This window comes from Rhinolophus hipposideros, assembly GCF_964194185.1.
Source record: "Rhinolophus hipposideros genome assembly, chromosome: 21".
Lineage (NCBI taxonomy): Eukaryota > Metazoa > Chordata > Mammalia > Chiroptera > Rhinolophidae > Rhinolophus > Rhinolophus hipposideros.
Window position 1 is genome coordinate 44,134,257 of NC_138067.1, and position 26,000 is coordinate 44,160,256.

The 26,000-nt window shown below is 53.7% G+C and overlaps 1 protein-coding gene across 1 annotated transcript; it reads left to right on the forward strand.

Annotated features, from left to right (window-relative positions):
- Positions 1–7: 7 nt before the first annotated feature.
- Positions 8–24,886, forward strand: PRR12 (proline rich 12). Its single transcript, XM_081030875.1, has 14 exons — positions 8–559; positions 2,066–2,178; positions 3,165–3,326; positions 3,411–6,715; positions 7,214–7,880; positions 9,723–10,096; positions 16,101–16,217; positions 16,426–16,559; positions 16,936–17,408; positions 21,619–21,744; positions 21,841–21,938; positions 23,353–23,499; positions 23,592–23,687; positions 23,910–24,886. Exons 1-14 carry the CDS (start codon positions 474–476, stop codon positions 24,054–24,056), a joined length of 6,045 nt encoding a protein of 2,014 aa, XP_080887001.1. The 5' UTR covers positions 8–473; the 3' UTR covers positions 24,057–24,886.
- The last annotated feature ends 1,114 nt before the right edge of the window (positions 24,887–26,000 follow it).

Sequence of the window (26,000 nt, forward strand, 5' to 3'; positions counted from 1 at the left end):
CCAGCCGCCTTGTGCAAAGATGGCTGCACCGTGAGCGCAGAGGAGGAGGAGGCGGCGGCGGCGGCGGCGAGAGAGCGAGCACCCAGCGCCCGCACCCACCCCGGGGCCGCCCGGGACGCCCCCTTCTGAGCGCGCGCTTCCCCCTTCTCTCTTGCAAGCGCCGGGGCAAAGGCGGAGACAGCGGGGTCCCTCCTCCCCCCTTCCCTCAAGAGGGAACCCCCTTCCCCCCTCCTTGGCTCGGTGGCTGCACCCCCTCCCTTGCCCGCCCCTCCGCCCCTGCCCCCTCCCTCCCCCGCCCGGGGCCTTCCCGGGCCTTCCGCGGCAGCAAAGAAAAATACAGAGACAGAGAGACAGAGAGAGAGAGAAGGGAAAAAAAGAAGCAGCGGAGGGAGCGGCGGCGGAGGAGAGCGCGCGCGCGCCCCCTCCCTCCCTCCCTCCCTCCCCCTCCCCCCAATTTCCACCGCGGCCAATTCATGGACAGGAACTACCCCAGCGCCGGCTTCGGGGACCCGCTCGGCGCCGGGGCGGGATGGAGTTACGAGAGGTCAGCGAAAGCTAGGTAAGGAGCCGAGGGTGGCCTGGAGGAAGGGGCCAAGGGGTGGGGGCCAAGGTGGCCCGGGCCGGGCCCGCCCGGCGACGCGTGCATCGCAAACTCCCCTCCGGCTTGCAAGGGAGCGGCCTTCCTCGGTTTGCAACAACGCCGCCGCCCCAGTTTGCAAATTGCAAACTCCGCCAAAGCCATCTCCGGCATGCAAAGGGAGAGATGCAGCGGGAAAATGGGGGTGCAAAACAATTTTGGAAGGAAAGGCCTTGGGAAGGTGGGAGGGACTGGCGAACCAAGGCCTGGATTTCCCCCATCCTTGGATTCCCCGCTTGCTGACCCCTCCCCCCCGCGCCCCAGGCTCTGCTCTTGCAAAGGTGGGAAGGAAAGGAGAATTAGAAAGACCTGGGGGGCGCGCCCCCCCCCCAGGTCCCATTGTTCCGGGACTGCGTGAGGCCGCGCGACTCGGGGCCCCCCCGAAATTCCGCGCGCATAGTGGGCACGGGGCCCCGCCCCCTTCCTAAGCTGGGTTTCTGAGTGTGTAAGGGGGGGTCCTGGTATCTGAGACACGCCCCCTTTAATTCCCCACCCCCAAAAGGCAGAGAGAATCCTAGTTTATGGCAAGTAGTGGAGTGTTTGACCTCTCTGAGTCTGGGCCATGGATTGGGGCCGTTGCATGGGAAGATTCGGGTGTGTGGTTGTGTGTGTGAGCGTGGACTCTGCGTGCGTAGTTAGCAGCCTGTTCACCTGCGAATCTGCCCCTTTCCTCCTGTTTATTTGTGTCGCGGCATCACTCTTCACCTGCCCAGGAACCATCCTCTCCCCACACACCTGGGTTTCCCGGCTTGGCTGGGAATGACCACACGTGTGTTAGTTCCATGTGGGACCCTTCGTTCAGTATCATTTCCTTCCCCACTGGTGAGCTGGATACTCTGCACACATACTTGGCTTTGCTTGGGCGCATGCATTTGACCTCAACCGCCGGGGATGGACGGTGTTCATGTTCTCACTTGTACCTAGTACTTTCCTATCCCCTCCCCATCCCACATCCCTGCCCTTTGGGTAACAATCTGCCTCTTGCTCCGGACTGACTTTGCACCACCCCATGAGGTTCAGGGCCTAAGTGTTCCCACGTGTCTGCAGAAGAGGCGGTGTCCATGCACAGCTCTGGGCCAGGGCCTTGTGTCAAGGGACTGTAGGATAGTAGGTCCACATTTTCCTCTGACTCTTAACCCTTTCTGTTTGTCTCATCCTCGTGCATGTGTGTCTGTAAGCGTGAGACTGTCTGGGCTCTATTTACTGCAACTCAGAGCTCTTTACTGCTACTGGGGCTCGAGTGGGGACCATTTCTATCCCTCTTTAGTTGGGCATCCCGATTCCCTTGTCTTTCCTTTAGGGCACAAGGTTCCTGGGATAATCCCCCACTCTGCTGGAAGAGTCCCCTCAACTCCCTGGGGTATTGCTGAGTTCCCTTCTCCGAGGGCAGTTTCGGAGGATACCCTAACATATTCCCCTTCCCCCCAGCTTGGTCTATGGCAGCTCCAGGACCTCGCACCCCGAGACGGACATCTTACACCGCCAGGCCTACGCGGCCCCCCACCCACTGCAAAGCTATGCCACCAACCACCACCCGGCAGGTACGGCCCCCGTCCCGCCCCGCCTGGGCTGGCCCTCCCGTCCGAGGCAGCTGATTGGCTGCTGAAAGTTCCACCCCTCCTAATTGGCCTTGCCCTGCGTCCTGGCCCACCCCTTGATACCCCTCCTCTGATTGGTTGGTCTGAGGCTACTTAATTTCACGTCGGATTCGTCCGCCTCGGTCTCTGGCCCCGCCTCTTTCGCTCCAATTGGCCTCATCCCCACAGCCCCTGAATCCCACCTTCTCTTCCAGGCTTTTCCGCCTCTCCAGCCCACCCCAATCACTTCCCTCTGGGCTTGCCCATTCTCTTGGCTCCTTGGTTTTCTGAATTCTTTTCTCCTGATTCCCATTCTTTCTGATTGGCTCTGACTTTTTGGACTTCCCCCCTTTTCCTTAAGATTTGCCTACGGTACTACCTTATTCTCCCTCTGTGGCCCTGCCTCTAACGCTTCTGATTGGTTCCCTTCCTCTGACCCAGCCGCTCTCTTTCCTAGATGGACCTGCAATGAGACTGTGTAGTCCAGTTTGATCCTTGACTTTTGTAGATGGCTCTTTTCCTTTTTTTCTTTCCATGTTTGTTTTCTGGATCCTCTCACTTTGACTCAACCCCTTTTAACGTTTTCTCTGGTTCTTCCCAGTGGCTCCAGTCATCCCATTCCTTACCCTTGCTGGAATTGCCCAAATCCTTTGGTTTCCCCCCACACCCCATAATGATTCCCTGCTCTTTCGCTCCCACTTCCTTCACTTCTGCATTTTTCTATTCCTTTGTCTACCTTTTTCTGGGCTCCATGCCCTTAGGATTGTATTGCACCACATCCTGCTTACTGTCTTCTTAGCTTGTCTCTGCCCACTTTCTTCTCTTTGAATCTTCCCCTTTTTTTCTTTCTAACCCCTTTCCTGACCCAACTTGCCTTTGGCCTCTTCTTTTCCCTTTCATCCCAGCCCTATCCCCTACCTAGCTGACTCTACCACCCTGTTCCTGGCCAGGCCTCTCTGGACTCTTCGACACTGGCCTTCACCACGCTGGTTCAGCAGGGCCTGACGCCTCCGTCATGAACCTCATCTCGGCCCTGGAGTCCCGGGGCCCCCAGCCTGGCCCCTCTGCCTCCTCTCTCCTCTCCCAGTTCCGCAGTCCTTCCTGGCAAACAGGTAAGCTCATTGCTAGCTCAGGAGGGCTGGGGTGGGGCTGGTTTGTGGTCCACCCTGACCTACAGTCTCCTCCATCATCCCCAGCCATGCATACGCCAGGCCCCACGGAGCTCTTCATCTCAGGCGCCTTGCCGGGTTCCAGCACCTTTCCATCCTCCTCTGCCCTGTCGGCCTACCAGCACCCGGCTTCCTTCGGCAGCCGCCCCTTCCCAGTGCCCTCATCCCTCAGCCTCCAGGACCCCCCATTCAGTCCCCCAGCTAATGGGCTCCTGTCCCCTCATGACGTGCTGCACCTGAAGCCCTCGCAGGCACCCACGGTGCCCTCTTCGCTAGGCTTTGAGCGTCTGGCGGGGGGCGGTGTCCTGGGGCCCGCTGGTCTTGGCCCAGCCCAGACCCCTCCTTACCGCCCTGGACCCCCAGACCCTCCTCCACCTCCCCGCCACCTCCCAACTCAGTTCAACCTGCTGGCTTCCTCTTCTGCTGCTGCCGCCGCCGCCGAGCAATCCTCCCCACAGCTCTACAACTTCTCGGGTGCTGCCCCGGGCCCACCGCCACCCGAGCGGGCCCTACCCCGCCAGGACACGGTCATCAAGCACTACCAGCGGCCAGCCAGTGCCCAGCCCCCACCGCCCCCGCCACCAGCCCATGCCCTCCAGCACTACCTGAGCTGTGGAGGCAGCTACCCTTCCATGGGTCACCGGGCCAACCTGGCCTGCAGCCCCCTGGGCGGTGGGGAGCCCTCCCCAGGTGCCGGTGAGCCTAGCAAGGCTGGGCCAAGTGGAGCCACAGCAGGGGCATCTGGCCGGGCTACGGGCCCTGAGGCAGCCGGAGGAGGTGGGGCAGGAGGTGGTGGCGGAGGTTACCGCCCCATCATTCAATCACCTGGTTATAAGACAGGCAAAGGTGGTTATGGAGCAGCTGCAGGTGGTGCCAACAGGCCCCCACCACCCCGTTCGACCGCCACACCCAAATGCCAGAGCCTGGGTGGGCCAGCAGCGGCCTATGGCACTGGGAAGGCCTCTGGGGCTGGCGGGGCGGGAGGCCAGGCTTATTCCCCTGGTCAGCCCCAGGGGCTTTTAGGACCCCAGGCCTATGGGCAAGGGTTTGGAGCGGGTCAAGCACAGGACTTGAGCAAAGGCCCTAGTTACTCAGGACCCCCACAGCCCCCCAGCGGTCCCGCGCCTCCTGGCCTAGCCACATGTCAGAGCTACTCCCCCGACCAGCTGCAGGGCCAGCTGTATGGGGTGCAGGGTGAGCCATACCCAGGGCCAGCTGCCCATTCCCAGGGGCTGCCCACAGCCAGCCCCTCACTCAGCTACAGTACTGGGCATTCCCCAGCACTCTCAGGCCACGGGGGTGGCTGGGGACCCAGCTCCCTGGGGGGCGGCGGAGAGGCCAGTCCTTCTCACATCATCCGTCCACTGCAGTCGCCACCTGCCCCTGGCCGCCAGCCTGGAGTCGGCTCTCCGGGAGCCCCTGGCAAATACCTGAGCTCTGTCCTGTCCTCAGCCCCATTCCTGGCACCCCCAGGAGCCGGCAGCTATACAGGGGGAGCAGGTGGCTACAAGAGCAAGGGAGATGGCTCAGAGCTGCTGGCAGGACCCGGGGGGCCTCCTGCTGAGCGCACGGAGGATGAGGAATTCCTCATCCAGCACCTCCTACAGGCGCCCAGTCCCCCGCGGACCTCAGGGGCAGGTGGCTTGGTGGGTGAAGATGGGGCGGCAGATGCCTCTAAGGGACTTGGGGGGAGTGGTGGGGCTGGGGGTCCCCCGGGCGCACCCTACGAGCTGGCCAAGGAAGACCCCCAGAGGTACCATCTGCAGAGTGTCATCCGTACCAGCGCCAGCCTCGATGAGGGTGCCACGGCAGCCCTGGAGCTAGGGCTGGGGAGGCTGAAGGAGAAGAAGAAAGGGCCAGAAAGGGGTGGCGAGACCCCCGAGGGGTTGGCCACCTCAGTTGTCCACTATGGGGCAGGTGCCAAGGAGCTGGGGGCTTTTCTCCAAAAGAGCCCCCCACCCCCACCTCCCACGGCTCAGCCTGCCCAACCCACCCCCCATGGTCTCCTCCTGGAGGCTGGGGGTCCTGACCTCCCACTGGTGCTGCCTCCACCTCCCCCCCAATTGCTTCCCTCAGTCCTTAGCCATGCCCCCAGCCCCTCTTCCAGCACCCCCAAAGTTGGTGTCCATCTCCTTGAGCCAGCCACCCGTGATGGGGCGCCCCAGCCCCCCCCGCCACCTCCCCCACCCCCACCACCCATGCCTCTCCAGCTCGAGGCCCATCTCCGCAGTCATGGGCTGGAGCCAGGAGCCCCCAGCCCCCGTCTGCGACCCGAGGAGAGCCTGGAGCCACCAGGGACCATGCAGGAATTGCTTGGGGCCCTGGAGCCGCTGCCCCCTGGGCCTGGTGACACTGGTGTAGGCCCACCTAACACCGAGGGCAAGGATCCCTCGAGTGCCTACCGCAGCCCCAGCCCACAAGGCACCAAGGCCCCCCGCTTCGTGCCACTCACCTCCATTTGCTTTCCTGATTCCTTGCTACAAGACGAGGAGCGCAGCTTCTTCCCCACCATGGAAGAGATGTTTGGTGGAGGGGCGGCAGACGACTATAGCAAGGCCGGGCCACCTGAGGACGAAGGCGATCCCAAGGGGGGGACCGGACCACCTCCAGGTCCTCCTGCCTATGATCCTTATGGGCCTTATTGCTCTAGTCGGGCGTCTGGAGCTGGGCCTGAGACGCCGGGCTTGGGCCTGGACCCCAACAAGCCGCCTGAGCTGCCCTCCACAGTTAATGCCGAGCCTCTGGGCTTGATCCAGAGTGGGCCACACCAGGCAGCCCCACCCCCTCCGCCACCCCCTCCACCACCTGCCTCAGAGCCCAAGGGAGGCCTGACCTCACCCATCTTCTGCTCTACCAAGCCAAAGAAGCTGCTCAAGACGTCTTCCTTCCACCTGCTACGGCGCCGTGACCCACCCTTTCAGACGCCCAAGAAGCTGTATGCCCAGGAGTATGAGTTTGAGGCTGATGAGGATAAGGCAGATGTGCCCGCTGACATCCGCTTGAACCCCCGGCGTTTACCTGACCTGGTATCCAGCTGCCGCTCCCGCCCGGCCCTCTCACCACTGGGCGATATCGACTTCTGTCCACCCAACCCTGGCCCCGATGGCCCCCGGCGCCGTGGCCGCAAGCCCACCAAGGCCAAGCGCGATGGCCCACCCCGGCCCCGAGGGAGGCCTCGGATCCGCCCACTGGAGGTGCCCACCACTGGTGGGCCAGCCTCGGCCTCCACGCCCAGTGATGTGGCCAAGAAACCCCGGGGTCGGGGCCGTGGCCGGGGCAGGAAGGCTGAAGAAGCAGGGGGCACCCGGCTGGAGCCCCTGAAGCCACTTAAGGTGAGGGAGACTGGGGCCACATTTGAGGTTCTTGGGTATGATGGGGGATATGGTTTATGTTTCTAAATCCTGTGAGGAAATGAACCTAGGGGCTGGAATTCCAGGGTTGATCTGTTGGGGAGATCTGAGACTTGAAACGGGGGTCTAGAAGGGGGCAAGGGGCTGGAACTTGGGTTCTTAGGTTCTAGAACCTAAAGGACTAGCGACTGGGGGTCCTCGATTCCTGCGTCTTGTGGGAAGAGGATCTGGACTCTGGGCTGTGAGCAAGGAGAGGTTAGGGAATGAGTAAGGGACTCTAGTCTCAGAATCATTCTGGATTCTGAGAGAAGGGGTCTATGGGCTTGAGTTCTAAGATTCTACAGGCTGAGAGTCTGTGAATTTGGGCTTTAGGGTCTTAAGTGAGTTTGGGCTAGGGGACCTGCCTTCTGGATCTGAGGTAGGAGGGGACTTGAGGCCCCAGACTCATGGGCCCTGACTCCCCACTGCTCCCATGTCTAGATCAAGCTGTCTGTGCCCAAGGCCGGCGAGGGTCTGGGAGCCTCATCAGGCGACGCCGTATCGGGCACTGACCACAACAGCTTGGATTCAAGCCTGACTCGGGAGAAGATTGAGGCCAAGATCAAGGAGGTGGAGGAAAAGCAGCCGGAGATGAAGTCTGGCTTTATGGCCTCCTTCCTGGACTTCCTCAAGTCAGGCAAGCGCCACCCACCGCTCTACCAGGCAGGCCTGACGCCCCCGCTTAGTCCCCCCAAGAGCGTGCCACCTTCTGTGCCGGCCCGAGGCCTACAGCCCCAGCCCCCCACTGCCCCCACCATGCCACACCCCCCACCCGCTGGCACCTTTGGGCTTGGGGGTGCATTGGAGGCCGCTGAGAGTGAGGGGCTGGGGCTGGGCTGTCCTTCGCCCTGTAAGCGGCTGGACGAGGAGCTGAAGCGGAACCTTGAGACACTGCCCTCCTTCTCCTCGGATGAGGAAGACTCTGTCGCCAAGAACCGGGACCTGCAGGAGAGCATCTCCTCTGCCATCTCTGCCCTTGACGACCCGCCCCTCGCCGGGCCTAAGGACACCTCCACCCCTGACGGGCCTCCCCTGACTGCTGAGGCTGCAGTCCCGGGGCCACCCCCTCTTCCGGGTCTCCCCAGTGCCAGCAGTAATGGCACGCCTGGTAAGCTCTGGGAAGATGTTCCCAGGGCAGGGCGGGGCTTTCCTGTTATTTGGGACACCAGTATGATTGAGCAGAGTATGCAGTATGTAAGGGACACTGTTTGCGTTCGATAATGTAGATTTGCATATTTACGGAGATAACTTCCTGATGAGAGCAAACAAGTGTTTTGAGAAAGCGGCATCTTTTTCTAATTTGCCCACACATGCTAAGTGGACTGACAGGGGCCCCAAAGAGGGCAATGGGGAATGCTGGGGGACAAGGCAGGTTATAAGTGATGGAGACAGGTGGGTGGTAGGGTGCTCAGGGAGCTTTTAAAACTGGTGGGGGATCCGGGGTGTGAGAAGGGCTCTGGGAGTTAGTGAGGTGTGATGAAAGAAAGGTGTCCGGGGGCACAGAGAGGGACTTGGGGAGGATAGTTAAAAGAGACAGGAACACTGACTAGTCAGGTCTTATGGGGGGCAGGAGGGAAAGGTTCGGGGTATGGTCGAGTCTGGATGGGGTTCTGTACTTAGGCTTCTGACAAAATTTAAGGGGCTTTGGTGGGGGAACAGAGGCATTGAGAGATGGAAGGAGGTTTAGAGGAGGGCATTGGGGGCAGTTAATGAAGGGTTTTGAGGGATCAGAATAAGGAATGGAGAGGTCTTCTGGGGAGTTGTAGAATGGTGGGAAACAGTGAGAAAAAGAGAAGGTGTGACGCTGAAGGGAAGAGATGAGGAACACCAGAGGGTTCTAAGCAGAGTGCATGTTCTGTTGTAATGAGTGAGAGAGCGCGCCTCAAAAGGATCTGGAGGATTCCTAACTAAGAACAGAAGGATGGAGAAGAAGCAGTTTTAGTAATCAGGAGAGATTTCAAGGTGTTAGATGGGGTGTTAAAAACCCATGAGAGGAGAAAGAAGGGCATTCATTACTGCGAGAATGGAGAACAGGCCAAGAAAGACAGGAAAGGGCTTGGATGGAGGAAGACGAGACCTCTGAGCAGAAAACAAGGAAGTAGAGGCACAGAGGGAATGATTTTAGAATTAGGAGGAACGTTAAGGAATGAGAGGTAAGAGTCGGACAAGGGCATGGAGTCAACAAAGAGACGTTTCAGGATTAAAGGTATTAATCCTCAGGGTATTAGGATGCGAGGTGGATTTCTCGAGGCTCAGAGTAGTGCTGCAGCTGGGAAGGAGTCTCCCAAAGGGACTTTGGCATGGCAGAGAGCTATAGGGATTGAATGGCGATAAGGGGCAGAGGGGCTATTTGCACAGGAAGGGACATTCAGATTCAGGAGCAAGAGAAGAGGTGCTAGGGATGGTGAATGAAAATATGGGAACTCGGAGGCACATCAGGGCAGGGCAAGGAGCTTTGTAGGGGACTCCTGGTCATGGCGAGGGGGCGGGGGAGCGGCACATTGGGCAATGGTATTGGGACACAGAACTACAGTAAGAGATGGGGCCTTTGGAGGCTGGCGGGGAGATAGCAAGGAACATAGTATGTTTGGGGAGGAAGGCTGATTAGGACATTGGAGAGAAGTTAAAGGGACATGATCTTCCTGTGGTGTCTGGGGACAGGGATGGGTATTGAAGATGAGTGAGGGGACAAAACAGGTGAGCAAGGTCAGACAAGCTGTAAAGGAGGAGCAAGGGCAATGGAAGAGGAATAAGGGGAGATGAAGGGGGATTGAGGACAGAGATGGGTGGTGGCTGAAGACAGTTGGATCAGGAGGGATGTGTTTGAACCCCGTGAGGAGACTGGAAAAGGGGTGGGAACTTCAGGGATCTGCGGGGATGTTAATCAGCAAGTTGAAGCTCTGGGAGATGGTGTAGGGGGTTCCAGCCCTGACGATCCTCTCACCCCCAGAGCCCCCACTGCTGGAAGAGAAGCCCCCACCCTCTCCGCCACCTGCCCCGACGCCCCAGCCGCCACCCCCGCCGCCAGCCCTGCCCTCACCTCCCCCTCTGGTGGCTCCAGTGCCCAGCTCGCCACCTCCGCCACCTGCACCAGCCCTGCCTTCACCGCCCCCGCCAGCCACCACCCTGCTGGAGGAGCCCGCTGCCCCATCGCCCGAGGACCCCGAGCCGCCTGACGCCCGGCCCCTGCACTTGGCCAAGAAGCAGGAGACAGCAGCGGTGTGTGGGGAGACAGACGAGGAGGCTGGCGAGAGCGGCGGGGAGGGCATCTTCCGCGAGCGTGATGAGTTTGTCATCCGCGCAGAGGACATCCCTTCCCTCAAGGTGAGTCCCCTGCGTGTGCCCCAGGATGGGCCCGATGGATTTGGTCACTTGAGTATTAAGCACCTGGAGGATGACAGGCCAGTGCTGGGATTGCAGGTGCAGTAATGGCCAAGAGAGGCCATCAGAAGTGGTAGAGATGGCTTGCTGGAGCAGTGGAGGACGTGCCAGCCTCTGAGATGTTATTTGTGGGTACATTACCTATAATTAAGATAAAACGATTGTTAACTGTTTATTGCAGATATTCAGGGTTACAGTAAGGAGCAAAGCAAGTGAGGGTCTGGTCTTATGGACCGTCTAATTTGATGGCACAAGCCGAGAGAGACAGCTTTTGTGATTTGTGCCTAATGGTGAAAATATGAGTTAACATATCTGTGAATACACATACATCACCTGTAAATATAATAATAGCCAATGGTTTGGGAATGCTTGTATGTCTGGCACATCTTAAACATATTATGCAGATCAGCCCATTTCCTACTTCCACTTACGTCACACCAGAGATTGGCAAACTCTGCCCCCCTGGGCCAAATGCTGCCCATTGCCTGTTTTTATAAAGTTTTATTGGTACACAGCTATGCCCCTTCATTGACATATCATGTGGCAGCTTTCTCCTGATAATGGCAGAGTGGGGTTGTTTCAGCAGAGCTGGCCCACAAAGCCAAAAATATTTCCTATCTGCCCTGTTACAGATAAAGTTTGCTGGCCTCTGCTGTACTTGATTCTTTGGACAGGTAGAACTGGATCAGAGGATTAATGAAAGTGTTTGACAAGGGTAGGTGACATCAGACGCCTGTGTAGTGCTTCTCGCAGGGCATGAGGCAGAGCGAGTACTTGGTAGGTCAGCAAGCCATTATCACTCTGATGGTGACACCAAAGGCTAAGGCCATTCTCCATATTAGTCGCTGTCACTGACTAGGTATTGACTATGGGGAACTGTGTTCAGCCCTTGATGTATGTTATCGCAGTTCAATTTAATCTTTGGTGTTGTTTCTTTAAAGTACAGATGGAGAAATTGTGGGGTGAATTAATCATAAGGATAGTGACTATTACACTTTTTATTAAGTGTGTTTTGTGTGATGAATTTAACATGGTGCAGAGCAAGCAGGATAATAGGACTGTATATACCCATTACTCAGCTTCCACCATCGAGATCTCCTGGCTTGTCCTGCTTCTTCTTCACTCTGGCACATTCTGCCCCCCTGCCCCACCCTACCAACCCCAGACATCATATATTTTCACTCATACTTTATCATTTTTTTAGTATGACATTTGATCCATGCAAAAGAACAGTCGTTAGAGATACATGTTATAAAGCAAAATGCTGGAATGAGCACTCATGTCCCATCAACACCCAGCCAGCAACCAGAACATGCCCAATGTCTCAAGTCTCAGGTGTCTGTCTATTCCCTGACCAGTCCTTCTGTGTCTTCCACAGTCATACTCCTAGAGTGCCCTTTGTACATTATTTCATTTTAACTTTACGACTTCAGAGACTGAATTGGCCAATCAGCCTGGGACAGGCAAGGAAGATGTTGAACAAACAGCAATGATAGGAATGGCTACTGACTCCTCAGGGGACAGGACTTGGAGCATGTCACAGTTGAAATTGTGTTTGATCTTTTTTTTCCCCTTCAATTGTAATCTATATGTCCTACAAAGTTGATAGTTTTAACCACTTTTAAGTGTACTGCTCAGTGTCATTAAGTATATTCCCACTGTTGTGTAACCATCACCACCATTTGTCTCCAGGTTATATCTTTATAATTACCTTCTTTTATAGGGATTATTATCCCCATTTTACAGGGAAGGAAATTGAGGCTCAGAGCAGTAAAATAGCCTTCCCAGGCTTTCACAGCTGGGACCCATTCCCAACTTTGCTTGTGCCACCCCACCCCCCCTCCCCCCACATACGCACTGGAACCAGTGTTCTCGGCATCAGATGCAACCATTTTCTGTTAGTCTATCAAACATTGACAATGAGAACAGCCAGTGCTGCTGGGCAGCCAGCACTGGGACAAACGAACAGGGCTCTGGGGCAGGGACTGCGACTCCCAATTTACAGATGAGGAAGTTCACGTTCAGAGAGCGGGAATCATTCTGCTGGTGGATGCTGAGCAGGATTGGAGCCAGGGCCATGTGACACCACCTCCCAGCTGGCACGGGGCAGGGGAGGGGACCGGGCAAGGACTCAGATGCTTAAAATGCAACACGAGTGTGCGTTATAATGGGGGACACAACTCCGGGACTGAGCCACCAGAACAGATGTTGGGGACTCATTCCTGTGCCAGGAGCCAGTGCAGGCTGGTGGTGTGGCTATTGAGAGCCCAGCATTGCCTTTAACCTGACTGGCTTGGATCTCTGCCACTTCTGAGTTGGACTGGTGTCGAACATTCAGAAAACCTCAGTTTTCTCATCTATAAAATAGGACTGATAATATTAGTACTTCCTTCATGCAGCATGAGGACTCGGACAATATGGTTTGTCCAGTGCTCTGACTGTGTGGGGTACATAGAAGGTGCCCTATAAACTTTGTTTCAGTTATTCATCTCGGTGATATTGGGCAAATCTCTGGTGTAGAGTTTGGCAAAGATTTTCTGTAAAGGGCCAGATAGTAAATATTGTAGGCTTTGCCGATCACTTAGGGTCTCTGCCACATATTCCGTGTTTTTTTCTTTTTTCTTTTTTTACAGTCTTTTAAAAACGTAGAAACCATTCTTAGCTCTTAGATCTATAAAAATGGGCCAGAGTTTGTCCTAGAACAATGACAGTCCAATAGAAATATCATCTGAGCCATATACACCATTCTTGGATCCGCATTTTTAAAAAGTTAAAAGATGAATGAGATTGGCCCCAGGAATGTCTGTTCCTTAACCTAGCATATCTAAAAATATCATTTAATCATGTAATCAGTATAGAAAAAGTTAATGAGATGTTTTACAAATTCCTTTTTTGCATTCCAAGTCTTATGAGTGTATTTTACACTCATAGAGCATATCGATTCAGATCAGCTGCATTTCAAGTGCCATGTGTGCTGGGGGGATGCTGAACTGGACAGTGCAGAGTTAGCCTGCACTCCGCTTCAGCCTCCGCATCTAAAATATGGGAGTGCTGATATTAACCCCCAGTTCTCGGGGATGTTGAAGATTTAGCAGCATATAAACTCTGAGCATGTAAGAGTTTGTTGGATGGCGAAAAGTATGAGGAGGACGGTCCAGGCAGAAAGGACAATCTGTGCAAAGGGCCTGTGGTTAGGGAGAGCATGACATGTTTGTGATGTGCAGGGAGGCAAGGGGTTGAAGGCTGGGGTTGATCTGGGCAGGGGCCAGATCATCCTGGGGTGAGATCATAGGGCACCTGCTTGAGAATCTGCTCTGGGTTGTCTGGCCACTGCTAGCCCCTGGCCAGCCGGAATGTGGCTGGGGCGGTGTCTGGTCCTGATGATAGTCCGTCCACTGCCTCAGTTCTGTGACAGTGACTTCTCTGTTAGTGGACCTGCAGCTTTTTTCTTAACACCAGGCTGGGTGCTTCTAGGTTACTCACATCCTGCTGCTTACTGCCCTTGTCTCAGCTTGTCACAGTTCACATTCCCAGAAAAGAATCTGATTGGTCCAGCTCAGCATTTCGGGTTGAGATGAGGTTTGTGATTTGGCTGTTAACTGGCTGCACCTGGTCAGCTCTCCTCCTGTCAGCTCTGTGGCAGGGACTGTGGGTGGGGCAACTTCCCTAGTAAGTAGAAGTGGGTGTGGTTGATGGTATGTTTGACGTGAGGAGAGGCAGGAAGGACTTGGCCTTGGGACTATCTGGCCTTGGTTGAGGAGCTGGCAAGGATGATTGCCAGGTGATTGGGTCTGATGACTTGGGGGGGGATGCTGCGGATCCTGGGAAGAAGAGTTATTTGGGGGAAGATGTTAAGCCCAATCGGGATGTGGGGAGCCCAGGGGCCTGAGTGCAGCTAATCAGCTGGCCCCTTAAAGAACGCAGATCAGCAGTGGGAGGAGACAGGTGGGGATGGTGTCCCCTGGCTGGGGCGATGCTCTGGTGGATTTCTCAAAGGTTTCTGAGAACTACAACAGGATGTATCCTATTCACATTGAGAGGGAAAAGGCACCCGTGGTGGGGGACCCTGCATGTGCAAAAGCCTGGAGATCAGAAAGTCTGGGGCTTGATTGCTGAGCTTTGAGGGGTCTGCATGGCACGCTGGGCAGAGCCAGGAGAAATGAGAGGAAACTGAGACACAGTCTGTCTGTGCAATGCTGTGGAATCTGCATTGGGGGCCCTGGAAGGTTTTGGAGCAGGGCATGATGTAAATGGACTTTTTAAAGTCCTTGAAAGGGATTTGAAATGGACTTTTCAATCCTTGCACCTCTGGGAGCCAGGAGGGCAGACTGAGAACCATGGTATCCAGGAGGAAGGCACTTGGAGTTGGGACACCTCTATCCCTCTCTTATTCCTCACTTTTGTATGAGACTTCAGGCAAGAGCTTTTTGGACCTCATTTTCATCAGATTATTCTAACCTCTTTGTGTTCCATTGGTTGATCTAAGGGACACGAAAAATCATGGATGTGAAAGAGTTGACCCAAAACCAAGAGTAGTTAGCCAATACCTGGCATATAGGCTTCAATGTTGCAGCTGCGGCCAGTGGCCGACATCACTAATTGATCCCAGCATTTGCTCCTGCTGAGCCTAGTACTCAGGGCAGCCATGATCAATCAATTGGAGTTATCATCTGGATTCTGTTTTATTACTTGACGATTCTCTGAATGAAGGGACTGCCCCGTATTCAGCTCTTGGTTATCACAATGCCCAGTGCATGTTTCCCTCTATGTTCTTATTCTTTACTTATCTGTTCCTATCAGTTGCTCTCTTCTAGAGCCATGGCTATCATATACTTTCCATGGCAGTCCCGGTCTTCACCCAGGCACTCATGGAAGGGGACATGGCACTCATTTAGGTGTCACTTCTTCCAGGAAGCATTCTTGGATTCAGATTAAGTTCAGGGTCCTTCTGTCGTGCTTCCCCGAAAATAAGACCTAGCCGGACCATCAGCTCTAATGTGTCTTTTGGAGCAAAAATTAATATAAGACTCGGTCTTATTTTAATATAAGACTGGGTAATAATATACTATAATATCCTGTCTTATTTTAATATAAGACCGGGTCTTATATTAATTTTTGCTCCAAAAGCTGCATTAGAGCTGATGATCCGGCTGGGTCTTATTTTCGGGGAACACGGTAGGCTTCTGGAGCATCCCCCATTAGCACATTTACTACTTGTGCTGTTATTTTTTGTGCCGTGCCTGGCTTAAAAAAAATAACGCTGCTCACTCCCCGAGATCAGATGCTGGGTCTGACTCACAGCCATCAGTCCCCAGCCAAGGGCACACACACCTCGGCGAGGTGTTGAGGGTCTGAGCATTGTCACAGGAGTGGAGATGGGGGAACCTTTCTTGCACCACGTCCTGCCCTACTATGGATAGGCTGATGAAATAAATGATCTCAGGTAACCTGTCACCTGTCTGTGCTTGGCATAAGCCACAACCTCACCCTGCTTTGTTTATTTGCTTGTCTCTCTTGTTATCTCTGTAATGAAGACTCCATAAAAGGCTTTGTCGATCTCGTTCCCTGCTGTACCCCAGGGCCCAACATGGTATCTAGAAAATGATGGGTCAGTGCTCAGGTTCTGTCATTGCTTTGAGTTATGTGGGAGACTTGTTACCATCACACAGTAAATCTATATAGCTGAAACCTTGTAGCCCAAGAATGAACGGCTGGATTGAATCATTGGCTAAGCCGTAGGAGGACAGGGCCAGACTCCAGCTGCAACCCCAGGACTTAGAACATCATGAGGCCAAAAGATATCTGTCAGCTGGATAGTCGTTGATCCTTATTCATGACAATGCCTTTTCTCTGAGGGGGTGTAGAGGGAGTTCAGAGGGCCAGGAATTGGGGGGGTAGGGACAGAAATTGGGGCTGACCCTGCCAGCCTCGCTGTGCTCCTCCTCAGCTGGCGTTGCAGACGGGGCGTGAGCCCCCACCCATCTGGCGAGTCCAGAAGGCCCTGCTACAGAAATTCACCCCAGAGATCAAGGATGGGCAGCGGCAGTTTTGTGCCACCAGTAATGTAAGCCTACAGAGGGCAGCAAGGACTTGGGTCCGGGGGGGGGTGTCTGGAAGCCGGGGCCCCCCTCACACATGGCTCTGATTCACCCTTGGTCTAAGGTGTGTCCAGCTGCGGTGGTGGCCCAGGGTGGGTTGGGAATCTTGGGTGTTGGGCCGCCTGGGGAGGGGGGTAGTGAAGGAGTTCCATGTGTGCCCTGTTCCCTCCACAGTATTTGGGATATTTTGGGGATGCAAAAAACCGGTACCAGCGCCTTTATGTAAAGTTCCTGGAAAACGTGAACAAGAAGGATTACGTGAGGGTCTGTGCTCGGAAACCCTGGCACCGGCCCCCGGTGCCTGTCAGGTACCATGGGGACTGGGGGTCAGGTGGTAGGCAGGGCCAACAGGCAAGGGGATGAAACACATAAGAGGGGAAATAGAGTCAAGGGGAGGGGACAGAGGGCATGGGATAGAAAGCCAGAGAGAGAGAAAGAGAGACCCTGAGGTGGGGGGACAGAGACATGGAGGGTGGGGGACAAAGACCAAGAGAAAGATGGAGACAGGCCCAGAGTAGGGGGGACAGAGACGCAGACAAAGAAAACAGCACCTTGGTGCGAGGGAAGCTTGTTCTATGCTTAGACTATGGGCTAGTCGGGGGTGGGGGTGGGGTCCCAAGGAGGAGACCTTGGGTTTCTTGGGAGCTGCTGACTGTGATCTCCTCTGTGTATGCTCCTGTCCAGACGCTCCGGGCAGGCCAAGGGCCCTGCGTCAGCCGGGGGCAGCTCTGCTCCTCCCCCCAAGGCCCCAGCACCACCTTCTAAGCCTGAGACCCCTGACAAAATGACATCTGAGAAGCCCCCAGAGCAGATGCCTGAAACGGTCGTGCCCGAGCCCCCTGTCCCTGAGAAGCCGTCCCCACCACGGCCTGTGGAAAAGGAAAAGGAGAAGGAGCGAGTGACACGTGGGGAGCGGCCGCTGCGGGGTGAGCGGGGCACAGGCGGGCGGCAAACGCGGCCTGAGCGGAGCCTCACCACAGGACAGCCCGCTACCTCCCGACTGCCCAAGGCCCGGCCCACCAAGGTGAAGGCTGAGCCACCCCCCAAGAAGAGGAAGAAGTGGCTGAAGGAGGCAGCAGGCAATGCCTCAGCAGGCGGGGGCCCACCAGGCAGCTCTTCGGACTCAGAGTCATCCCCTGGAGTGCCCAGCGAAGATGGTGAGGCCCTTTGCAGCCACAGAGCTGGTGGGGAGGCTTGGGGAAGTGACTGGGGCCTTCAGAAGGAGGCATGGGTGAGGGCAGTCTAGAGGGCTCCAGGTAGTGTCAGCAAGACAGTAACAATAATAAGAAGTCAAGTGAAAATACTATCAATGGCTAACAATTATGCGGCACCTAACTATACGACAAACTTTCCTCTAAGTTCTTTATGCATATTAACTTGTATAATTTTCACAGTAGTCCTAGGAAGTAGATATTACTATTATCCTTATGTACAGCTGAGGAAACTGAGGCACCAAGAGAGTGCAGCATAGCTGGGATGTGGCATCCCACCCAAGTTGGAATGCAGCCAGCAGAGCCTCAGGCTCCATTTTTCAACGCCGTACTGTTTTGTCTCAGAATAGGCAAGTTCTGAGGGCTGAGAAAGATGGGGGACCAGCATTTATCCTTGAGGCCCAGAGATAGTGGTGTTTCTCGTGACTTGCTGGGCAACTCCAGAAAAGGGGTATCACCTCTTTGTGCCTTAATGACCTCACCTGTACAATGGGTTAATAATAGATAAAGCACATAGGAGGGTACTTTCCCTCCATAGTAGGCATCAGATGTAAGCTCCATTGCTTAGAATGATGTCTGGTTTATGATGACAGCAACTACAAAAATATACGTACACATATGTAAAATAAATATAACGGCCAACATATTAAGTGCTTACCAGGTACAGGGATCATTTTAAGCATTTTACACATGGCTCATTTTATCTTTACATAAACCCTGTGAGGTAGGTGCTATAGGATTATCTTTAATTTTAGAGATGAGAAAACAGGCACTGGGAGGTGACATAACTTGCTCAAGGTCACACTGTTTCAGGTACAGTGCAGGGGTACCTGTTTTAACAGAGACTATAAACATATAAATAGTCAAGTGAGAGATGGAATTCTTTCAGCCAAAGCTCTGATGTATGTGGGAAGGTCATGAAGAATAAGAGGCTCTTCTCAAGGTTGTCCAGGTTCCCAGCTTCTTTTCCTCTTGTTGCTCTGCCATCCCCCAGTTATTCTGTCCTCAACCACGTGGTCAGAGGTAGCCCAGCGGCCCCATAGGTACAGTCCTGCCAGTAGGAAGGGCAGGGAAATGGCTCCTCATTCCTTTTAAGTGCCGGCTCTGTGTGGGAGTGGCCGACAGCCTGACTTCTCATATCCCATTAGCCAGAACTAGTCATGTGGCCAAACGTAGCTGCAAGGGAGCCTGGGAAATGTAGTCTTTTAACTGGGCAGGCTGTTGTATCCCGCCAGGTGGAGGCAGTTGAAGCTGGGACAGAAAAGTATGGCAAAGGAGGAGGTTTACCAAAGACCTAGATTTGCAGGTCTTTCCTTCTCTGGCACTCAATTTGTTTTTCTTTTTTCTTAAACAAGTTTACACATCTAATTCACATACTGTATATTTCACCTATTTAAGATGTATAATTCACTGGCTTTTAGTACAGTCATAGAATATGCTCATCTCAGCGATGAATTTTAGAACATTTTTCATTACCCCAAAAAGAAAACTTGCAGCCTTTGGCTATTACTCCCCTTTCTTTCCTCCCCGCAGCTCTAAGCAGCCAGTAATGTACTATCTCTCTGGATTTGCCTATCCTGGACATTTCATATAAGTGAAATAATACAAAATGTAGTCCTTTGTGATTGGCTTCATTTAGTGTAATGTTTTTGAAGTTCATCCGTGTTGTAACATGTACCGTGTTTCCCCGAAAATAAGACCTAGCGGACATTCAGCTCTAATGCGTCTTTTGGAGCAAAAATTAATGTAAGACCCGGTCTTATTTTACTATAATATAAAACCAGATCTATATAATATGATATAATGTAAGACCCGGTCTTATTTTACTATAATATAAAACCAGATCTATATAATATGATATAATGTAAGACCGGGTCTTACATTAATTTTTGCTCCAAAAGATGCATTAGAGCTGATTGTCCAGCTAGGTCTTATTTTCGGGGAAACACGGTATCAGTGCTCCATTCCTTTTGGCTGAATAATATTCTATTATATAAATACGTGACATTCTGTTTATCCATTCACCAATTGATAGACATTTGGGTTGTTTTTACTGTTTGGCTATTGTGGGTAATGCTGCAATGAATATATTTGGACAGCCATGAATTTTCTCAGCCAGGGAAATGGGGGAACTGAACTCTACACTATTAGGGGAACATTTCCCCTGCCAAGGGTCAGTATCTTTCTCTGGGTCTGTGTCTGTCGCCCCTTGCCCATTTGACCAGGAACCCATCCAGGGCAGGATGAATCTGACTTACATTGGGATGCCCTGAAGGCTTTACCCAGCCCCGGAGGCCTCAGAAACAATCCTCTTGCTTGTGTAAGACCAGCCACCCTGGTCCACGTGCTTGAAGCTGATGCTCTCTCCTCTCTTTTATTCACAATGAAAGTTCTAGAAAGAAGCTACAGTGTTGTCCTCGCTCCCTCTTCCTTTAGTTTACTCCGAGCCATCTTCCTCAGCCCCTTTCTGAAATTGTATATTGAGCTTCTGTGGGGTCCCAGCAATGAACAAAATAGACAAAAATATGTGTCCTCATGGGAGCTCCAAAGTCTAGCCAGGGGAGTCAATCAGATAAATATGTTATGTAATAGAATACAAAGCAATATGAAAAACCATCAGTGTAAGGTTGGGGAGGATTAAACGCAGTTAAGAAAAATAAATCCAGTAAAGGGTTATCCAAGCAGCATACTGAGTGATGTTTTCAGGGAAGGGAGGGAGTTGGGGAAGGCTTCTGGAAATGACATTGGAGCAGAGATCTGAACACATCGGGGTCATGTGACTTTGGGGGAGAGAACATTCCAGGCTGGGCGTGTCTGAGGATCAGGAAGGAGGCCAGTGGCTGGAGTGAGTAAGAGGAGAGGGTGAGAAGCGAGGACAGAGAAGGAACAGCAGCAGATCTTAGAGGAACAAGGGGTCTGGGGCTTTGTGGCCCCACTGGTAGGATTTTACCCTGAACAAGACAGGAACCATAGGTGGATTTGGGCTGAGGTCTAACAGGGTCTGACTCCCACGGCCAAGTAGTCTCTTCAGCCCCTTGAAACAGCTGTCACCAAGGACCCTCCATGTGGATAAATCAAGTGGACATTTCCCATACTTCTTCCTTAGGGACATTTTGGGGCCTTCACATGGCCCTTCTGCTTTGCTTTTCTCCCTGACGCTCCTTGGGTTTCTTGTGGGTGTCCCTCAAGTCCTGTCCTTGGCCTTGATGCTTCTCATTCTCTACCTCTCACTTGGCAGGCTTCCACTACTGTCCAGTGAGCCTCAGGCTTGTTTCTTCCCCCTGGCCACCCTCCAGGCCTTCCCTGCAAACCCCCTCCCTCCAGTTCCCGCTGAGCTCCTTGTCCTAGATTCCCTATCTCAAGGACAGCCCCACTGGCTACCCAGTCACCAGGCCAAACCCTCCAGGCACCACCCTTTGCTCTCTCACCTCCACAGTTCGGAAGCCTCCATCCCTACCCCTCCTGCCCTGACTGCCCCTGACCCTCCTGCTCTCTTGATCTCTATGTCCTGTCCTTGCTGCCCTGCTCCAGCCTTATTCTCTCTTATCTGGTCCATTGTCCTGACCTCTGCTCTCACCCATCCAGTCTGTCCCCCACATGGCCTCAGAGGGGTCTTTCTACACACATCCTCACACCTTCCCTTTTCACAGTCCTCCCGTGGCTCGTTGGTGCCCTCCAGGAAAAGCCCTTGCCCTTTCCGTCTCTCAATGGAGGCCCTGCGTGGTCTGGTCTACACTGATATGTGCATGTCCTATCTCCTCCCTCAATCTTGCCCTTTGTGATCTGATCTCTCTGACTTGATTCACGGGTTTGGAAACCAACTATGCTGCTTCTCTAGACTTTATTGAAGCTGCACTGAACTAGTCAACCATGAAGTTAACTGGTCTAGAATGCTCTTTCCTATCACTCAAAACTCAGTTCTCGTGCGACCTTGAACAAGCCTTCCCGGACTTGCCAGGCGGAGCTCGCCACTGCCTGTGAGCTGCCATTAGATCATGTTGAACGGGTGCTTGTCAGTCTTCCCCAGCGGACTTGGGCCTCTGGGAAAACAGGAATTTCTCTCTAGGTCCTTGGTGCTTAGAACACTCTCTGCCACACAGGCAGCCTCAGAAGAAGTTGGAATAATGAGTTCATGTCCCATTTTTTCCCCCCGCAGAGCGGGCAGTACCCGGGCGTCTGCTGAAGACGCGGGCCATGCGAGAGATGTACCGAAGCTACGTGGAGATGCTGGTGAGCACAGCACTTGACCCGGACATGATCCAGGCCCTGGAGGACACGCATGGTGAGCTCAGGCCTGGGCAGAAAGGGCCCAGCCCTCCCTTTGCCCCGGTGCCTCATGGGGCCGTGGCTCTTCTGACACCCCCTCCTCATCTTTCAGATGAGCTGTACCTACCTCCCATGCGGAAGATCGATGGCCTCCTGAATGAGCACAAAAAGAAAGTCCTGAAGCGGCTGTCGCTGAGCCCAGCCCTGCAGGTGCTTAGGGGGCCTCCGCAGGAGGTGTCTGGGTCCCAGAGATCAGGCATGGAGGAGACATGTACATATCAGCCACTGCGGTGATCCCTACAAGCATCTGGAGGGGGCAGTCATGGGGAGGGTTGGGCTTGTCCAGCAGATAAGTTGAGGGCAGACCTGTCAAAAGGGGTCTCTGTGTTGCCAGTAGCCCTGTAGGCCCAGAAGGAGGGGAGCTGGGATGGTATGAAGGGGTCGTAAAGGTCTGAGGTGGGCCATTGGGAAGGCCCAACAGAGTGTGGTTATGGAGGGCAAGTTTGGGGCCTGCACCCAGTGCTCACTTGGATTCTGATGACTTCTCCGTTTACATACTGAAGGCTCTTAGAATCTCCATAAGTCACCTATGTAATTTCCCTCTGGAATGGCCTAGGGTTCTGGGATGGAATGTCAGGGCAGCTCTAGGAGTTCTGGGATAGAATGTAAATCTGGCTTCTGAGAATTCTGATGGAGATGGTAGTGTGTTGCTAAGAATTTGGGGTTAGAATGCTAGGGTGACTCAATCCTGGAATGGAATGTTGGTCGACCCTGAAAATTCTGAGGAGGCATTAGTCTAATTCTGAGAATTCTAGGGTGGATTTTAGGCTGGCTATGTTGGGATGTTAGTCCGACTCAGAAAGTAGGGGACAAAATGTCAATGTAGTTCTAGAACTCTGGGTGGGATGCTAGGATGACTTGAGAATTCTGGAATTGACTGTTAAGTCTGCCTCTGAGAAGTCTGAGTAGGATGTCACACTAGAGTTAAGAATTCCATGACAGCGCAGGTACATTTAATCACACTTCACAGATACTGCATTTTTTCCAAACTGAAGCTAAGACCCTCCACCAGCAAAATATTACAACTTGTAAAGGCTCAGAGGATGGTTAGCATTTTTAGCAATAAGATATTTTTTAATGAAAGAATGGCCATTGTATTTTTAGACAGTTACTGCACACTTAATAAACTATAGTATAGTTTAAACATAACTTTTATGTGCACTGGTAAACCAAAACTTGTGTGATCCCTTTATTGTGCCATTTGCTTTGTTGTGGTCTGGGACCAAGCCTGCGGTATCTTTGAGATGTGCCTGTAGTAGGATACTGCAGGTCTGAGGATTATGGGAGGGAATGTTAGTCTGGCACCGGTGATTCTGGATTTTAGGCTGACTCTTATTAATGGAATTTTGAGTCCTGGGCCGGGCCACAAAGCCCATGTGTAAGGGTCACCAAACAGGCTTAGGCTCTTCTCCTTTGAGGAGAGCAAGACTTCTGAGTTTCTCTTGATCTGCAGCCTGGAGGAAACTGAGGCATTTGCTGACTTGGGAAACTTGAGAACTGGGTGGTGGGTTTGGGGCGTGTGGGACCAGGAAGGTGTCCCCACTGACTCATTCTCCTCCCACAGGACGCCCTGCACACGTTCCCTCAGCTGCAAGTAGAGCAGAGTGGGGAGGGCTCCCCTGAGGAGGGGGCCGTGCGGCTGCGGCCTGCTGGGGAACCCTACAACCGGAAGACGCTCAGCAAGCTCAAGAGGAGCGTGGTCCGAGCCCAGGTGGGGCCAGGGAGGGGTGGGGTGGGTGGGGTGACGGGAGGGGGGCTTCCCAGTGCTGGGCGTGGGCCTGAGGCTTCACTCCATTTGCCCAGGAGTTCAAGGTTGAGCTGGACAAGTCCGGATACTACACGCTGTACCACTCACTCCACCACTATAAGTACCACACCTTCCTGCGTTGCCGGGACCAGGTGAGTCTACCTGCATCAAACATTGCCCTACGGTTCTGCCCCTCTCAGGCTCTTCCCTGGACCCAGGATTCTAGGCCCCCAGACCCTTCTAGGCCCCATCAGACCCAGGATTCTGGGCCCCCAGCCCCTTCTCCCTGGGACTCTGATCTCTAGGCTTCCTACCTCCTCCCACTCCCATGCCCTGGTGGCCACCTACCCCAGCTCCATGTTTAACCCCTACAGACCCTGGCCATCGAGGGCGGTGCTGAGGACCTGGGCCAGGAGGAGGTGGTCCAGCAGTGCATGCGGAACCAGCCGTGGCTGGAACAGCTCTTCGACTCCTTCAGCGACCTGCTGGCCCAAGCACAGGCCCACAGCCGCTGTGGCTGACCACACCCTGGCCTGGGGGCTGCCACCTCCTCCATGAACCAAGAATTGGGACAGAACTGTGTCCTTAGGCGCTAACCCCCAGGCCTTGTCGCCTGGGAAGAGGGGGGTCACTGGTCAGGGTGTGTCCATGCTGCCCCCACAGGGCAGGGTTCAGAGTTCGACTCCCCCCCCTCCCAAGTCTCTCCACTCCCTCCCCATTCCTTCCACTGTCCGGTGTACAGAGAAATTATTTATATATATGTATAAATGTCTATTTAGTAACAGTTCCCCCCCCATTGCTCCACCCCCCCCCTCCATGGCCATAGCCCCTGCCCCCTCCACCTTGTACATAATGTATAGGAAAAGTCTATGTATGGTTGAAGGGGGGCGGGGCGGCTTCAGAGAGCTGGGGGACCCCTCCCCCCAAGCCCCCCTTACAGGCCAAGATCTTTGCTAAAGGCCGTTCCCTCCCCAGGGCATTCGGCTTCGGGTGGGAGGGGGAAAACGCATCTTCTTAATTATTTTTAATCTTATTTATTGTACATACCTGGGGCGGGGGGCTGGGAGGTGGAGGGGGAAGAAGGGTCCCTTCCCTTTGCCCCTGCCACTCCTTTTCTACTGCGATTTGTCTGTGTCTTCCCCCAACACACACACCGCCCCCATCCCATTGTCGCCTGGATGTGGTTCTATTTTTTATCAGTCTCCCCTCCCCTCCTCCCTCTCTCTAACCCCTCTGCTCCCACCTCCTCACCACCCGTTGTCTCTTGCTCTTTCTTGGGCTTCTGTACAACTCAACTTGTACACACTGTGTACACACAACCAGCCAAACGAAAACCCAACAGCAAACACTTTATCAGCCGGCTGGAGTGGCTCTGTCCTGCGGCGTCTGGGTAGCCCTGGGGTGGCATGGGCACAGGTCTGGAAATGGAAGGTGGATTTTCTGGAGCCCTAGGAGGTAGTTGGGCTGGGGTCGTTGTATCCGTTATGTCTCACTTATGTAACAAAGAGCCCACACCAAAATTTAGTGACTTAAAATGAAATATTTATCATTGTACAGTTTCTGAGGATCAGGAATTTGAGAGCAGGTTAGCTGGGTGGTACTGACCTAGGGTCTATCGTGAGAATGCAGTCAGGTCATCCGCCACGGTGGCAGTCTTCAAGGGCTTCACTGGAGTTGCAGGATCCAGTTTTAAGGTGGCTCACTTGAGTGGCTTGTTGGCTGGAGGCCTCAGTTCCTTGCCATGTGGACGTCACCCATAGGGAAGCTTGAGTGTCCTCTACATGGCAACTGGCTTCCCCCATAGTGAGTGATCCAAGGGAGAGACAGAGAGGTAGCCACGAGATTTTTATGTCATACGTCATTGCTTCTGTCACCTGTTCATTAGAGAAGAGTCATGAAGCCCAGCACACACTCAGCGAGAAGGGAGTTAAGCTCTGCTTTGTGAAGGGAAAAGTAGGAATTTTGGGATATATTTTTAAACCATTGTAGGCAGACAGGTGTCGGGGGTTGACCAGCTTTCTCTTAGCTCCCTAATGTAGACTTGAGGGGGGGTCTCTGTGTTCTTAAACCCTGAAATTACAAGGTCATGAGTGGATTGGCGGTTTAGACGCAAGCCCCCAGAGGTGAGGATGGATTCCATATACTTGAGCCTCGCTGCTGCTCAGAGTGTGATCCAGGACCGCCCGTGGGGTCTCGCAAGAGCTTGTAGAAATGTAGTCTCTTTGGCTCTCTTTCAGATCTACTAAAGCAGAACCCACTTTGTAGTAAAATCCTGGGAGGATTAGGAACATTCAAGTTCAAGGACCAATGTTAATAGAACAAGAATTTAAAATTGGAAGGTCAACTGGCAGTATTCTAGAACCCAGCCTATAAAGTGGTAAGCCACGGTGGTTCCAGAGTCTGGACAGTATCATCAAAGATAGACTATTGGTATTCTAGGACCCTGGTATTAACATTGAGGGTGG

Coding starts and splice junctions, on each gene's coding strand:
- PRR12 (XM_081030875.1), top strand. CDS start 474: ATGGACAGGAACTACCCCAGCGCCGGCTTCGGGGACCCGCTCGGCGCC. Junction 17,409..21,618: donor TGGAGTGCCCAGCGAAGATG/GTGAGGCCCTTT, acceptor TTCCCCCCGCAG/AGCGGGCAGTACCCGGGCGT. Junction 21,745..21,840: donor GGCCCTGGAGGACACGCATG/GTGAGCTCAGGC, acceptor CTCATCTTTCAG/ATGAGCTGTACCTACCTCCC.